This window comes from Labrus mixtus, chromosome 2 (genome assembly GCF_963584025.1).
Source record: "Labrus mixtus chromosome 2, fLabMix1.1, whole genome shotgun sequence".
Taxonomy (NCBI): Eukaryota; Metazoa; Chordata; class Actinopteri; order Labriformes; family Labridae; genus Labrus; species Labrus mixtus.
Genome location: NC_083613.1, coordinates 15741966 through 15759860, shown reverse-complemented (window position 1 = coordinate 15759860; position 17895 = coordinate 15741966). Strand labels below are relative to the sequence as shown.

At 40.8% G+C, this 17895-nt stretch overlaps 1 protein-coding gene across 3 annotated transcripts in view; it reads right to left on the bottom strand.

Moving 5' to 3' along the window:
• The window catches only part of tenm3 (teneurin transmembrane protein 3), a 318509-nt gene that overhangs the window by 234602 nt on the left and 66012 nt on the right, over nucleotides 1–17895 (bottom strand). For all 3 annotated transcript variants that reach the window (XM_061052965.1, XM_061052966.1, XM_061052967.1), the window contains exons 4-7: nucleotides 8379–8621; nucleotides 8102–8222; nucleotides 6967–7037; nucleotides 3850–4137 (exon numbers count right to left, since the gene is read on the bottom strand). In XM_061052965.1, coding sequence (XP_060908948.1) covers nucleotides 3850–4137; nucleotides 6967–7037; nucleotides 8102–8222; nucleotides 8379–8481 — 583 coding nt within the window. In that variant the 5' untranslated portion in view covers nucleotides 8482–8621. The remainder of the gene's footprint in view (nucleotides 1–3849; nucleotides 4138–6966; nucleotides 7038–8101; nucleotides 8223–8378; nucleotides 8622–17895) is intronic.

The window sequence follows — 17895 nt, the reverse complement described above, 5'->3', positions numbered from 1 at the left end:
AGAAGGAAAATCATCTACGACTAGCAGTGCTCACAGAGGCCGCTCGTTGTTGTGCTGTGATTTTAGAAATGAGCAGAACTCTGAGGTATCGATGAAGAACTGTCTGAGAACATGATAGCCCTCATGTTGGCTTAACTTAAAGAAATAAATCATGAACAGATGACAGCAGTAAACTGCCAAATTGCAACATGACATTGTGATTTCATTGTGAAAAGACAGAATCCATAAAATCCGGTGTGGCTCGCTCCTTGAATATAAACACAATAGTCCCGGTGTGGCTCTTCTTAATATTCTGTTGCACGTCCACGTGATGTTGTTGGAATGGGTTTTAGAGAGCCATGTGCAGAGAAGTGAAGAGTCATTAGATATGCAGAAAGATTAAAGGCCTGTCTCCAAAGCAGAGACGATCTGCTGGCTGCTGGCTGCATGTTTCTTGTTAGTCAGTGTGCAGGGGCGGACTCAGGATGTTAGAGGGCAGCAAGTGCCCCCGTTTCACCTGCCTGACAGGTTCCCCATGCATATTTATGTTTGGGGCAACAACAGAAGACATTTTAATGTTTGTTTGTTTTCAAACTCGAGGCCCCCTGGCGAAGGCAACTTGATAAAAGAGTCATTAAAGGAAGTTTTTATTTTCCTCCCTAATTGATCTCAAGACGACGACTCAGCTGTTTTCAATGTTGCCCCCCCCCCCCCCCCCCCCGAGATGTTTTAAGACTTAGATGATTTCCAATTTCAAGTAAGAGCTCCTACAGTAACAGTTTAAGGAAGTAAAATGTACTAAACCCCCCCCCCCCCGGTCAATGCCCGACGTGAAGTCAGGGTGAGAAGTCCACAGGAAAATTCACTACGAACTAGAGATGATACACCACCATCTTTTAAACTTCAATGTGATTCAAGTAAAAAGCAAACAACATCAATTCCTGTTTCTGTAGCGCAGAAACAAAAATTGAAGTCCTACACACTGAGCACTGAGTCATTTCTTTTAATCATCAAAAACTGCAGACAAACTCCTGCGCACTGTCTAAAGAGGGGTACACACACTACAAGATACTCAGGCCTGATCCCCCCTTCTGACCAACAGCAGCAAAGGCCTGATTATCTAATGGTTTCAAAAATGATGGTGTGAGGTGTATAAGGAGTGATTTTCACCTCCCCGATCTGCTGAGTGTGGCAAACGTTAGCACCATCAGCCATTAAACCGACATTTTTGGCTTTCATTTATAAAAAAACATATTAATGAAGCTATCTCATGAAGTACCGTAGGTGCGTAGGGCGACAAAATATAATCCTGCACACTACTCCTTCTCAGTATCACCAATTTATTAGAAAAATCACAACGTTTCCAGTCCCTCTGAACCTTTGTCGGCCCCTCTGAATTTGACAAAATTTGTGATTTTTCTGATAAATTGGTGATACTGAGCAGGAGTAGTGTGCAGGATTTTTTCTTTTCAAGTAATTTATAAAAGTATGAACATTTAGTTTAGCCAACTAGCGAGGGTGACAACGTTGAATCCTTTATTCAGGCGGCTGTGGCTCAATTGGTAGAGTCGTCACTTCTCAACCAGAAGGTCAAGGGTTCAATCCCCAGCTGGCCAAATGTCCAATGTGTCCTTGGGCAAGACACTTAACCCCAAATTGCTTCAGTGGTGGTATATGAATGGGATTAGTTACCTCTGATGGATGATACTACATAGCGATCATCACTACCATCAGTGTGTGAATGGGTGGGTGTGACATGTGGTGTAAAAGTGCTTTGAGTAGTTGGAACACTAGAAAAGCGCTATATAAGCTCAAGTCCATTTATTTACCATTGCATCAACGTTTTCTGTGCTCCTGTAGCATTCTTTTAGTGGAGAAGTTTAAGAAGAGAAACTTTTTTTTCCAACAGGAAGCCTGCAGCCATAAAGTGACCTCCCCCGTGTTGTGCAGTCGTATCACCTGCCGTGACATTCATGATTTCACACTTCTTAATGGCTATCTGTCCTTCATCTGGATTAATCACCTCTTGATAATGATCCAGCCGCCGCTAATACAGGACACAAAGAGTCTATTACCACTGATAAAAGCGGTCCACACCCACCGCCGCTTTATCACCACACACTAACAAATGAGATCGCACACAAACACACTCACACAGCTGCATTTTAAAGAGTCATTAGCCTTTGAAAACTTGACGACTACTCACTTTTAGAGCTGCAAAGTGTTTCCTCCAGAGCTCTGACATCCACAGCATAATGCCATTTAATAAAAACATTATCAAACTTAATATAGCAAATACAACGAGTCAGCACTTCACCTCAATGTTAATTACAACATCACATCTCTTAATGAAAACCCACTGTGTATGCGTCTTTGTCAGGCTTAATGAAAACACTGAGCAAGTGTGTGTGTGTGTGTGTGTGTGTGAGGAATTAAAACATGTCTTTTATTAAGAATAAAGACACACCTGTTTGGGAAAACTACCTGGAGGATAATGAATAGGCCTAACAAATAAATAGAGACAAGAAGTGCAAACACACGCACAAAATATGACTTTACAAACACATCTGCACTCGAACAGTCGTGTGCAAACAAGAAAACAATGACAACACTTAATGAAATAAATGTTCTCTCATTAAAGTCTTCATAATCAACCAGCTGAGCTGCAGGGGGATCTATGCTTGAGCACTTTCAACTCAGTGTTACTGTTGTTTTTCGGTTGTTGTCCCCTCTTTACCAAACACACTGAAATTTTAAAGATTCTGTAGAGGCGTCACATAAGCTAAAACTACAGAGTTCAGCATTCATTCTCCTCACCGATAAGAAAAATATAGAAATGACACCCTTTCTACAAATCGTCATGTGCAAAACAGCTTAAAATGAGATGATTTATACCAACATGTTGCTAAAATAAATACAAAAAATAGATATCCAAAACCTGACGATGCCTCACTCCTCTGCATCTTCATGATGTGTTTGATTTCTCTTTAGTTTGACAGCTATACATCACTCACTTTAGTCCAGTGATAATAAAGTATTTTAACTCTTTGTTAGCTTATTTAATATTCTATTCATATGTTCAGTCTTTCCATGTTATGGACTTGTGTATGAAATTCAGAATATCAGGTGTGTTAATTAGAGTGCTACTCTTTAGTCGGCAGGAGAAGAGACATATCAGCAAAAGGGGAATACACACACACACACACACACACACACACACACACACACACACACACACACAAACACACGCACACACACACACCAGCAGAGTCACAGCAGGGCAAGAAAATGCATCTTGAGTCTGATTTTCCTTTTTTTTGTGCAAGGAATAAAGTCCTGATTTAGTTTTGAATCAACTAAACAAAAATCTAGAAAAGATCAAATTACGTAGGGCTCTGTGTGACAGAGGAAAACCCTCACATTTTGTCTTTTTAAATTCTTTGAAGAATTAAATCATGTTTAAAAACTACGATTTCAGGATTATTAAAAAACATGAAGCCATATCTTCTTCACAGGCCACAGAAGCGTCTGATGAATCAGAGTGTTCAGAATCAGAGAGAAACTGGAGAGTATTCAGACATCCACGACAAAGGGTTGAAGACCCAGCTGGGCGTCAGAGCTGGCAGGAAGCTTTGTGTTCATGATGTGCAAATATATACAAGAAAAGGTAACCAACTGTGTATGCGTGTAAAAAAAAAACTGTTACCTAGCATTTGAAAATCAGTCAGACAAAGACGGTATTTGTGTGTAAAAAGTGGTACAAAAATCAAATGTGTATGACTCGTCTCTTCTTAGAAACAGAAAATGAAAAGTTAAATCGTGGAGTTTTTGAACCTGTGAAGAAATCAAAGCGTCAGCGTGGCGTCCTACCGTTGTCGCTGTCCGACTTGTTCTCGTGCTCCGTGTCGGTCAGAGTGAGCACTGAGTTGGAGCGGCTGGACAGGCAGGAACTCCTCCCGGAGGATTTACCCAGACCTCCGCGGCCCCACAGCCTCATGGCGCGCTCCGGTGACATCACAGCCTGACTGTCGGGATCCAGGTCCTGGCCCGTTCCAACAGAGAAGCCGCGGTGGGGGAGGCCCATCTCGGAGCAGAAGGCCAGGCCGCGGCGGGACGGCGGCTCGCAGATTCCCAGCTGACGGAGACTGAAGTGCTGACCTGCGACACAGACACGGAGACTTCATCAAGCCTTTTAAACACATTTGAAAGAATATTATTTTATATATTTTGATATATTATTTCAGGTTCTAGGCTGTGTGTGTGCAATTTTAAAGACGGATAGTTTGACGGTTTTATATTAATGCTGTCTTTCCTCTTGTGTGTGAAAATGGCCTTCACAACCTCTCACACACCATCCAGCGTGTTTTATCAGACAGTAGTCCAGAGATAATCAACGTCTTGTAACGCTCAAATATCACAAATAACAGAAAAATTCAGATTCATACAATAAGACTAATAATAATTATAATAAAGAATAATTTGGTGATTTTTCCTCATAATTTAATTAATTATTTCCTCAAACAGATCCCATCTTTAGATAAACTGATGAAATGAATCACTGCGTCACACTTAATGGAGCCATAAGAGGACGTAACCATCACACATTAAAAAAAAATCAATCTCCTGACTGGATGAATAAATAAATAAATGATGTCATGATTCCTAAATTAAAAATATTTTTCGGTATAATTTAACATATGTGTTCATGAATATTTAAAACTCATCTTCTGAGGAACAAATTTTAGTTTTTAGTTTTGGGCTTTTAATGTTTTTATTGTAGAGTCACGACAGTGGAGAGAGGAGTAAATGGCAAAGAGAGAGAGAGAGAGAGAGAGAGAGAGAGAGAGAGAGAGGGAATGACATGCCGGAAAGAAGCCACCAGTCGGATATGAACCCGGGCAACCTGCTTGGAGGACCACAGCCTCCACACATGGGGCGCATGTACTAACCATTAAGCCACCGGCACCCCAAGTTTTTTTTAAAAATTTTTATAAAAAAAAAAAAAAAAAAGAGAAAACAAATCCCCAACACTTCATCTGTAACGACACAAATACAAAAAAAAAGAAATTAAAATGAGCGGCAGATGAAAATGTTTTGATGTAAGGTATTTAGTTATTTATTCGTAACAGTTTACGTCAATGGGAGGAAGAATGAAGTCTAAATAATTCTTAGTTTTTGGGATTCACGACAATTCTTAATTAAGTAAAAATTTTATTCTGCAGAAATAAAAGATTTAAATTTGAGATTGATTTAAAATACAATTTTGCACAAATGAAGAGCTCTGCATTAAAACTCCTGTAACTCTCATACTTTTAATCAGAAGGATTGGTGATGGTTTTGTGGCTGCGGGCCATTTTTTAATGATGTCTCCTGGAACAACAATTTCATTTTTACATTCGAGCAGCAGCACCTGTTGGTGTGGGTGGAGGGAGCACCGATTGATACTGGCAGGAAGTGTGTTTCAGGAGAAATAAATAAAGCATGGATCCATTTGTGAGAAACACCGGGACAAAGCAATGATCGGGTTTTGGACATTTTCATTGGCTGAAAGCAACAAGAGCGGACAACGAGTGCCTGAAAGCACAGATCTGTATCGTAAATTTCTCTGAGATTCCCGACAGCCAGCTTCTTCTTTTTTTTAATTGGTGGCTGGTGAATATTAGCAGAGTGAATTTTTCTTCAAATGTATCAGGAGCAACTCTTTCACATGGAGCTGCAATGAGCTGAAATCAGGATGAAGAAACACACAGGTGCGATAATCCTTTAAAATAAAAATGTAGAAGAAATAAACGATCACATCTCAGTGTGTGCCTCTTCATCTTTAATCAGCAAATGAAAAGGGGAAATTATAAAAGCTTTCCGTAATTAATGGCACAACAAGAGATAACGAGTGCTGCCGTTCAATTAAAAGTTATATTAATTTTAAATGAGCTCAAATTAGGCCGGCATGAAAACGAAGGCGATAAGATGACTGAGTAATTACGATTTTTTTCCTTTCTCAAATATTGACGCTGTGTTAATTGGAGCTGCAGAACAATGGATGTTCTCTGAGGTTCAGCGTATTTCATATGCCATTTTTAACATTTCCTTCATTTTATATTCCCTTTTCCCTGTAAGGCATCTCACTGCCGTTGTTTCTTATAGCACTGTCTGGTTGTTGAATATTTTTAGAAAAGTTAAAAGCATCATTAACATCTCTTTTCCATTATTAACCCTGTATATATTAATACCAATACAGAAATCTGTGATTAAATAAATACCCAAGAGTCACCATCAAAAACAAAAGACAAAGATTCACAAACAATTGGTCATGCATCCCTTTAATGTGTTTCTTTATGTAAAAAAACAGATATTTGAGAACTCATCTGTTCAGATTCAGATTCTTTATTGTCCCATAAGATGAAATGGTTTTTTTTGCAGCAGGAGCACACAGAAGACAACAAACACAAGGACAACATCATCGAAAAACATAAACCAAAACAAAGTAAAAAAAATCAGACAACACAACAAAATATAAAACAACATAAAACATCGTAATAAAATAAGTCATGAGCTCATACCTCAGATGGGAACTCCTACCACGTTATTAAAGTGCAACGTGGAGATGTGAACATGTGCCAACAGAGGAACCAAAGGGCTAAATGTTATTTAATATATTGATTGCAACAGGCACAAATGAGACCTGGAGTCTTTTTATTTTTCTCAAAGGAACTCTCAAACGAAGACCTGAGGGCTCAAAGGTCAAACACACTGTGAAGTGGGAGGTCTGAGTTGACAAGTAAAGCCTTAGCTTCCCTGTTTGTTCAGTGAGATAAAATAAGCTTTTTGTTTTAATGGAGTTTGTTGTTTCATTGCAACCATCACAGAAAGTTTCACAGCTGAGCAATCTACTGGAGCGAGTACAATATGTGTTTTTAATTTATAGTTTAGACATGCAAAAAAGGTTGTGTGTGTGTGTGTGTGTGTGTGTGTGTGTGTCTGTCCCACCTTGTCTGTTGTAATCATCCTGTTCACGGTGAACCATCTCCTTGTGTCCCTTAGTCGTCCCGTACAGTAACCTGTCAAACACAAAGGAGTGATGTCATCAGCTGTTATACTTTCGAAATAAATAGTCCTTGAAATAAAAACGATTTTATTTAATTGTGTTTTATAGGTACATAAATAAATGATTTTAATCTGGGATCAAACAGAGCGTTACCTGAAATTAAAATAAACAGCAACAACAACGTCAAAGCTGATGGGACGATTTCACTTTGGATGATATATCAAAAAGTAAGTGTCCATATCCCATTACAATGAACGTTACCAAATAAGTGGAGCTGATTTCTTTAACTGGATACTTGCTCATGTATTAGTTGACATTAAAAACTAATGTTTTTGTTTCACAATGAGTGGGCAGTATTCAGTTAATACTGTGACCTGTAATCGCCACAGAGTCCATGTACGGTTTTGCTCCCTCCTACAGGGTGAGCCCCCGCTGACTTCTTTTCTGAGGTGTGAGTGTAGAGCAGGGCAGCCATGAGCAGCTGTACTCACGGGTTTATATCAAGTGGGGATAAAGAAAAAAAACGTGTTTTTCCGAGGTTGATTTGCGGTTCAGTTTGTGTCTGTTTGAAATCATGTTGATGAACTGATGGTATAAATGATTGGGAGTCAGTATATTGGGTTTTATTTTGAAATTGACCGGATGCTCTGTGCGTTTCCATGCCTGACTTCCTGTCTGAGTCCGTCAATTCTGTTCAGCTTGATGCTTGCTTGCATCATGCTCTGTTGAAAGTAGACTTGGAACGGAGCACAGATAAGCTGTCTACATCCTCGATGATTTTGGGCCCCATTTGCTCACATACTCTATGTGAGGAAAAAGTACAGGAATTTTTTAAGAATGCTATGCATGTACGCCCGAAAGAAATCGCTGGCACTGGTACATTTTGGTTTAATTTCCTTATAATGCCTAAAATATGATCTTAAGATTCATGATTTTCAGAGTACAGCTCCAAAATAAAGTCTTGACTGTATTGCTTTAACATCTATGTACCACAAACCTTTCTTTAGCATTTTTCCAAACTGAGCATATTTTAGATCTGAACACATTTGAATTCCTGCTGCAGCTTTCAGGGCTGACCTGGTCTGGTCCTGGTGCTGGTCGAAGGCCTTCAGGGTCTCACTGGACGAGTAGGACTTCTGAGTGGGGACCCGGAGCCCCTGAGAGCTGATGGCACAGTCCTCACTGTCCCCTGATGAACCTACAGCATAGACATAAACATGCTCATTCTTTATTATCCCTATATCTGTTTGAATTACAATTACAGAGATTAATACAGAATAAAGAATCGTTCATTATGAGTTTACAGTTTGTATGAAGCTGTAGGAAAAAAATTTATGTCACTCTTCTGTCTCACCTGTGTACGGCCCCTCTTTGTCCTTGCGGCTCTTGGAGAGAGAGCAGTATGGACGTCGCTCTTTCACTTCCATAATGCTTCTGCTTGTGCTGCCGGTAAACATACAGGCATGCTGCTGTTCAGCTGCATACACAGAAAGACTGATGGACAGGCAGAGAGAGAGACAGACAGAGATTGAAGAAAAACAGAGCGAGTCTGACAGACAGAGAGAGAGAGAGAGAGAGAAAGGTTGTTGTCCTCCACCTGCAAACAAACACAGAGACAAAAAGACGTCAATGACATTTAGTAATAACAGTGTCTAATGTGCTCCTCTGGTGACTCATAGTAAACATGTTTACTGTTCTGTTTAATCTGCACACAAACTCTCAGGAGCAGCATTGTGAAACCAGTGGTTAGCCAAAGAGAAGTTATTCTTAAAAAAAGTACAAACAGAATTACTGCTGTCAAATCACGCGTTCAACTCAAATAACTTATCAGATAAAAAATGAAGAGTTAAAAAAATGAATGCAGATGAATGACACTCTGACACCTTTATAGGATGGATTTTCGTTTTATTATTTTATCTATCTTTTGTTTCAGATCGTTTGATAAGTCTCCTCCCCCAGGACACGACCTGAGGAGGGTCCACACACCCTCTGAAGAGAACCACAAACACACAAGCTTACATACAGAGGTGTGCTCAGGCATGTCCAAAATTGAGGACAGACCTTTTCTGTTACATATGAATCTTCCCCAGTTGGGTTAGGGTTAGAGAACCACGTTCTTCTTGATCGCTCCTGTAATGTACGTCGTTATCATCATCGTCCTCCATTGTGACTCACGAGCGCTCAAAACAGATTCGCTAGAACATTTAACCTCTGCGACTTTGTGAAACATTGAGGTGAAGTGGACAGTCAATTCAACAGACACATCCAACGAGAGACTACTGAAGAGGAGGGACAAGTCTCTGTGTGCAGAGAGTGGTGTGTGTGTTTTGGGGGGTGTAAGGAGAACTGAAGGGAAATGACGCCATCAGATAAAAGTAGTTTGAGATTTATGCAAAGTCATACTTTGAATAAGCTAAAATGGACTAAAATAGCCGGAACAGACTGTTCATGTTTAAGGGATATGAAGCATTTTAAACTCTAAGAAATCCTCCCTCTGTGCAGAAATACCAGTGGAGCTGAAGACCATTTCATAAAGCCACCTCCACACACATGCATGTAAAATTCTTACACAGTCAACCTTACTGTACATTAACATCAGCAAGCTGGGAGGTCGGACTTAAAGTTAGCATACTGTATAGCATGACTTAGCACGTAGAAATGTTTGCCACCTGTTTGCCTCTGCCATGCTTTCACTCCACTTTCATATCCAGGAAGTGCCAAATAGCATTAAAGAGCCCATATTATGCCCTTTTTGGGGTTTGTATATTTAATCTATGTACCTACTTTTGTACGTTCACAATAGCTAAAGTCCGAAAAAAGTGTCTGTTTTCATGTACTGCTCCTCCTTGCTCCCTCTACGCTCTGAGTCCGTCAGCTACGCTCTGCTGAGCCCACACTGTTAGACCCCACGTGGGCCAAGTCTGCTCTGGTTGGTCTGCCGATCCGCTCTGTCGTTATTGGTCAATTGCTCAGCACCGTTCTCGGAAATGTCCCGCCTCTTTTACCATATTGGGAATGCAGCCACTGGCTCCGTCCGAGGGGAGCATAAACATTAGCACCTTAGCACTACTGTGCTACCGCAGGCTACGGCATATCGTGAGCGTGCTACAGAAGTTAACGGGCGTGCAACATGAGCTGCAGGGCTTGCCACAACGAGCCAATGGGCTTAGATCAGTGATCTCACACTGACAATGACGTCGGACTGACAAATTTTTATCGAGGGGGGCTAGAACCGAGTGTTAAATGCAGCTAATGCTACAGCTAACAGGAGGACGTAGGAGAAGCCGCGTTTCCGCGGACTTTGAATTTTTGCAAATAGATGTGCCTAAACGTGCACAGGACACTTGGAAAACACACTAAAGAGCATATAAAACCAGAAAAAGCATAATATGGGACCTTTAAGGCCTGCCATTGGCTTAAAAAAGGGGTGTGTCAGTTGGAAGTCACCAAGTATGGATGAGGTGGAGGGGTGCTAATGTTGGCTACAATTAAAATTGCCAATTGCCTCTTGTCAGAAACCATCTGCCTTTAAAAGGGGAGGCTGGAGGTAAAACATTGTGGCATTTCATTGGACAGCATTTCTCAGATTCTTCTTTTTGTTCTTCCACTTTTTACTTTTTGTACTTTTCTCTAATCTCTCGATTCTCGTTCCAGTATATGAATTCACTCAAACTGAATCCTGACAATCTGACTTTTTTTTTAGCCTTTACCCCCCCATCCTGCATGTTGGTTGTGTGTTGGTTGTGTGACGCTTTAATCAGTATGGAGGTCACAGAGACCCCCCCACCCCACCCCCATGCCCTTCAGTATGAACCTCGTGTACCTGCATGCATAGCTGCTCCGACATCTGTTTCTCTGCACCGCAGCGTCCTAAAACATCCGAGGCTAATCACTATCTGTGTCTCATGTAAATGAATGTTAATTTCCTCCTCACTGTTATGCTTGTTTCATCCTTTATTTTTTACCTGTGAGGTGAAAGATGTCAGGCTACGTTTATGTTCTTGTTAAAAATCAGGTCACTTTTATCTGTTAATAACTGAATTCAAGCATTATTTTCATCCTGGTTCAATTTCTTCACGTCAACAAACTCCAGCTGATCTAAAATGCAGCCAGACTCATCACCAGGTCCAACAGGAGAGAGCACATCACACTGGTTTTAAAATCCCTTCACTGGCTCCCAATGCATTTTAGAATTGATTTTGAAATCATGGTGATTACTTTTAAAGCTCCAGAATCTTTGCTGACCTCCTGACCCCCTGTGAGCCTTCATGTGACCTAAGATCCTCCAGGAGGTCATTACTAAATACTCCTCGGTCAAAACTAAAACTAAAACTAAAGGCCCCTACATTGTGGAGTGACCCGACAGAGGAGATCAGGGAAGCTAACACACTGTCTTCGTTCAGGTCACTTTTAAAAAAAGCACTATTTTAGACTGGCTTTTTTGCTAGTTATAATCATTATCATCAGTGTCACTTGTCTTAGGGAACTGTCCTTGGCAGAGCTGTTCCAGCTTCTAGTTTCTGAAATTCATCCCCAAAATCCAAAGGAACAAGTCATCTTACAAACAGTGTTCCTCTAATGGAAGCATGTAGATCTTGTTTGTTTTCATAACGGAGGAGCAAACAATGCCCCAATAATATTGATGCTTAAAAGTAAACATGTAGATATCAGAAGATCTTTGTGATGTTATAAAGCAGAGCTGTAGTTATGCAGGAATCTCATGGTTGCGAAATAATGGATGGAGAGGAAGTGTTCAAAAAGGCGACTTAAAAAAGAACGGGGTCCATCATTTATACAGTTTATTGGAGTAACACACCGTCACAGATATTATTTTTTCTTTTAAGTGTTCAAACCCTGTTTCTTTTCCCCACCATCTTCAGTGTGGTACTTTTAGTGCAAATAGAGAAAAAAAAAACTAAACAGAGGGTTTTCAAAAATGCAAATCTCAGAATGCATCAAAGGCTTAAAAAAGCTTTATTTGTTATCTCTGAATCAATATCCTGGAACTTGAGAGATATTTACTTTACTGTTTGCTTCCTGCCAAATAGAAAATAAAAAAATCATTTCCAGGCAGCAGTTGAGCCCTCTGATAGTTCATAATGTTAATGCGTGAAATGTAGTCCTGCCATCTGGTATTTAATATATGTAAACAGAAACACAAGAGAGGGAGTGGAGCCGAGGCAGGTTTATCTTTCCATATAAAATATTCTGCAGGTTCTCCACTCACCGATTCTGTTTTTAGTCTCCATCACTCCCATAGCAACAGTTGGACAAGTTGGATTTTATGACACAAAGGAGTAATTAGGGCGCACTCACACTAGGCAAACCGTACCTTGCCCAAGCCCACTTCACCCCTAAAGTCCAGTTCGTTTGACTAGTGTGAGTGCTCCGATCTGTGCTCAAGCACAGTACACTTCTTTGGCCCTGGCACGCTTAGAAGAGGTGTGCTTTGACACAGTACAGTTCACGCACGAGCACAAGCATGCGGGTACAAAACGTGGACAGCCCCCATTATTGAGAAATCCCGGAGTGTTCAGTCTTTATCTGACTCAAAATAAGACATAAAGTCAGTATAGTAGCTGACATGTTCTCTGTGTTGTTCTCCGATGTGCGGACACGGACCCAACGGTCCCTTTTTTCTTGTAAACAAGGCACGCTTCTTGATCTCATAAAGCCATTCATGTTTTGTGTTACAGCGTTATGTACCGGGGGTAACCATGCTCAGGCCCTGATTAGTCCTGGAGCAGTGTGAGTGCAGGCCAGCGGGGGGAATGGGGAGGTGGGACAACCTAAAGCACTTTGCTAGTGTGAGTGTTCCCTTAGAGACAACCTGTTGCAACCAGTCTTTCTGACTACATTAGAAAAGGGAATATAAGTCAATATAGTTAGACATGTAAATCGAGGCCTGTGGCTCAGTTGGTAGAGTGTGTTCTTGGGCAAGACACGTCACCTCAAGTTGCTCCCAATGCTTCGGTGGCAGCATGTGAATGTGTATGATTTGGATTAGTTACTGCTGATGGACACTTTACATAGCAACCACTGCCATCAGAGTGTGAATGGGTGTGACTGGGTAGACGTGACAGTCAGAGTCAGAGGACTAGAAAAGGGCTATACAAGCTCAAGTCCAAGTCCATCATAATAAACCAAGATGGCTGCCGCTGGTATGGAACAATAGAGGTCGTCTACCTCATTAGAGATCAACAAGTAGACGGTATTTGAAGCTTTGCATCGTCTGGGTTGGCTACTAAATGATGTGTTTGTGTATTATGTTGAATTAAAAGCGGTATGAACTGGATATTGGAGCTGTTACCTGGCCTTGCAGCCTATCTTTACCTCACCCGTTTGGTCGCTCTAATTGGTTTCAGCATCCAGAATTTTTTTTTTTTTCTTTTTTTTGCTTCAGTTAAAGTTAGAAATGAACTGAAAGGTCTCAGACTGATTTGCATTTCTGAAATGGTCTGGTGATTCCAGGCTAAAATTCATGCAAATATAGAACACCGAATTCACCTCCTCCTCTGTCGGAAAGCAGAGTTTGTCTTTGGTTGAGAGAACACAAACGCAGCTTTTCAAAACAGTTTCAAGCTCCAAGAAAATCTCACTGCTCTGCTCCTATCAGGCACACTCACATTTATCTTACACTTTGAGCCATTCACGATGAGTCGGACCCTAATCATTGACATACTTGTATTTTTATTGTCTTTAGTATATTTTTCAAAATGACACAATTTTCTGGTATTTCTAATGAAAGAGAAAAAGCATGTACAGAATGTGGCTTTCAAGGCCACCGTATAAATTGGACGACGCTGCCTTCTTTTTTGCTCCTCTTTATGCTGAGTTTTACATATTCAGCTAGATTTGATCCTCTGATGGGATAGTAAGCTGATAGGATAAGTCTACAGTCTGTCAGCAGTTCTTTAAGTCATGTGTGCATCTTTTATTTACACACAGATTCACCAGCTGATGTCAGTAGGGAGTTTTTTTTGTTCAGAGGGACAGTTAACTCTTTGCTTTTGAAGGTTTTTAGACAAAAGAAGGAAGAAGATACATCAGCAAGAGACGAGACTGATTAAACAACGGGTGGCAATTATATTGGTGATTTTGTTCACAACAGATCATATTCAATATTCAATACTAATTTCTGATGCAGACATGAGAGTGAAAAAAATCTGATTGAAGAGAGCGAGTCTGAAGAAGTCATAAAGAGAGTCTGAACACGGCTCAGAGAGAGAGAAGTAAAGACGGGCAGCAGTGGTCACACAGATTTATAAGCCGTCAACTTAATCAGAGACACTGAGCCTTAAATCCCCTACCTTCTGGACCTGCATGCATGTGTGTGTGTATGTGTGTGTGTGTGTATGTGTGTGTGTGTGTTTGTGTGTGTGTGTGTGTGTTTGTGTGTGTGTAATCAATGTGCAGGGTTTCTTTGTGCAGCTGTGTCCTGATGCACTTTGCTGTCTGCACTTCTTGGTTTCTCCATCTCTTTCTCTATTTAATTCAACCCTTTTTTATTCCTCCATCAGTATTGAATGTAATCTTGTTTAACTCTTTTCCTTATAACGACAACAGAAGACACAAATCAGCCCGAGCAGGTCATTAAATGAACCCCAATGACAGGATTCTGTCATAACCTGAAGATATCTATTTCTGCAATAATTACCCATATCCTGTACATGCCACGCTTTACATGTAGAAGTGCTAACAAGAATCTTAAAGACAAAAGAAGGAATCGGAAAGCATCAATTAAAAAACACCTTCAGATTCTCTTGTATTCTCCTTGGCATTTCTCTGCCCTGATTCTTCCCTCTCTTTTCTTTTTCTGCACAATGTGAACAAGCCCACATTTGATTTATTTCTTGTACGTCTTCTGTGATCTCCACCAGGATCAAAGTTGTGTAGTGACTCAAAATGACATTCCTGATGTGACTCTGACAGTCAGTCTCCACCTCATCTGACCTCCACCTCTTTGAATCACCTGCAGCACCAGGTGGAAGCCCGTACTAAAAAGGTCATGTATCGTATAACTAAACAGTCACCATGAGGCCAGTGTGGTGACAAGTGCTAATGAGATACATGCTATTTATATGATAATGATTCAGAGATGCAGTTCTCCATCTCAACACAAACCAAACGTGGACAGAAAAAGTACCATTATGCATCAACAGAGAGCCAAAGGTGGATTGCCGTGCATATAATGTTTGTTGGTTGACACCTTAAACGACAAATTTATATGAACCCAGTATTATTAGAGTCCAATGTAACCTGAGAGAAGGAGCAGTCACTGGGAGAAGATCTTTGCCCTGTGTATTTCTGTGTGTATTGCTGTTGTTTTAGGACAATCCAGGAGCTACATTGTATGTCTAATACTTTTACTTTTGTTTGTAACCAAATGTTGTGGTGAAAGTTTTAAATTTAAGCTGCTGTTAAAATGGATATCGATCTGAAATCCGTGAGTCAAAGGTCTTCCTCCAGGCTTGTGCAGGCGCTCTGTTATGACCTGACATCTCTGTTGGGTCTCGAAGTTTGTGAACTTAAAAACAGTGTGTCTGGATGCCTGGCCTTGGTGGTTACTGTTGGAAAACCAAATTTAATAAATTTGCACATGGATTGTGGTGAAGCTAGACAATCATTTATGGATAAAAGGTTTGCCCATTTTCCACCATGACTTTCTCCAGCTGTTATGGATGAACCTTCAGTGGTTTAGAGTTATTTGGTGGACAGATTGATAAGTTGTTGTTACCGTTTACTGATTACGTCAGCTTGTGCTAGAAGCTTGAAACACTCAGGTGTAAGTGATTAGCCTGCTAGGACTGCCAGCATACGGAAACTGGCTGAGAGTGGCTGCAACGGAGAAGGTTGACCCACTTTGAAGATAACACTCAACAGCTTCTCAGGGCTCTGACTCTGGGGGCCGCTGGTGGACTCGGGAGGCTGGGTGGGAGGGTTGCCCTCTTGGATGCCCCTGTGGTAGATAAAACGTGATAAAGTGCCCTCCAGGGTCCCCTTCCTGTGGACAAAACTTGGATATGTGCCCTCCGGGGTGCTGTTCCAGTGGATAAAAAGTGGTAACCTGCACTCCCTTTCCAGGAGAGGTGGGACAAAAAATCGATTAATGTAAAAATAAAGATTCTTATCCGCCGCGATTTTAAATCAATTCATAATTTCCAAAAATCGATTTTTGGCTAAACACTGCTCAGTGCTAAGGCTAGCTCAGAATGGAGCAGCAAGAAATTCAGCCAGTCCCGTCATCATTGAAGGCAGGTGTTTGGGCACACTTCGAATTTTACAACCTCCCATATTCAATATGCAGGTTTTGCAAAATGAAAGTAAAATATTTCGGAAACACTACGAACACCTGTTCTCACATCATACGCCATCACCCGGAGTTGAAAGAGGAACAGCGGGGACCAACACCAACAGCAGAGCAACCCACACTGCACTTCTTCAGCAAACTTTCAGCATCGAATCGCTAGAATCGTTTTGAATCGAATATGGATTCTGAATCGAATCGTGACCCCAAGAATCGGAATCGAATCGTGAGACACCCAAAGATTCCCAGCCCTGCTTTCCAGTGGACAAAGATGGTACGGGCCCTCCAGGCTGCTACTTCCAGTGGACAAAAAATGAACATGAAAACAAAGAAGACTTACAAATACATCCTTCATGTCATGTTAGTTTTAATCACAGTGCAGCTGGTTTTCTGTCCGTCCAAGTGGAAGGTCAGACTTACAGCTTGACATTCAGCTTTGGAGATTGTGGACAGTTTGTTCAGACAACAAAAAGCCCAATCTCAAACTAGAGAAGTGTGCATGATATCATTCTGTTCAAAGGAAGAAGATGTGTGCATGTTGGTCTCTGTATATTTATTTTTACTGACTGAGTCTCTGTGTGTGTTCTGAAACAAGTGTGTGTCTGATGTACTGTCTTTATGAGTTGCTGTTTGAGCTGGAGCTTGGAGGAGGCGTTTTTCTGACAGCTTACACAGTAGAGCTTTATGCTGCTGCTTCTGTTAATCACTCTAACATTATTTTTTATGTCCAGGGCTGCCGAGAACACATTATGTGTACAGTGACATCCCTCTGTATTTCTATTTCAACCGCCTGTATCTCTATTAATCATATGTCTGTTTTAGAACCTCAGAAATGATAACTGGAATATGTGAAGAGCAAAATTAGACAAACATCTTTAACAACAAAGTCTTCCATGTATCACCTCTGCATCTCATCCACTCTGCAGTGAATGGAAAGAATCATACTCAAGGTGGAATTCACAAAAAATGGATTGGTGCCACTAAAAGCTCCATAACGCATCAATTGCCACCGCTAGCTACGTAACGAGGCAGACCCTCTCCATGTGGACAAATTGTGACAAGCTTAATTCAACCCCTGACTTTATAATACTAGTAACGTCAACTAAATTAACAAACTCAATTAAATTATTTTCAGGTCAGAAAGAGGTGAAATTGATCACTGAAAAGTGTGTGTGTGACATCATTTATAAATACTGCGCCACAGATTGTAGATTTTTGACTCTAATTGCATGTGGCTGTTGGCTCGGGTGTTTTTGAACTAGTCATGTTGAGGCTAATTTGCCTGACAAGGGGCCAATTTTACCCCAAATTGATGCTCAACAGCTCTTTTAAATTCATGCAAACTAGACTAGCGTACAGATTCACTGTTTGCTCTGTAGCGCATTCAATCGTTTACGTGTGCTTTTAGAAATATCCATTGATTCTAACAGATTTAATAAACTTGTAAGGCTAGTGCTTGTAAGGTTGTGTGTTTGTGTGTCAAACCAACACTTCTTAAGACCAGAAGACTCTCTGGATGCGTTATCGTAGTGCTGGTGATTACAGGAGCAGATTTAAAAAGTGT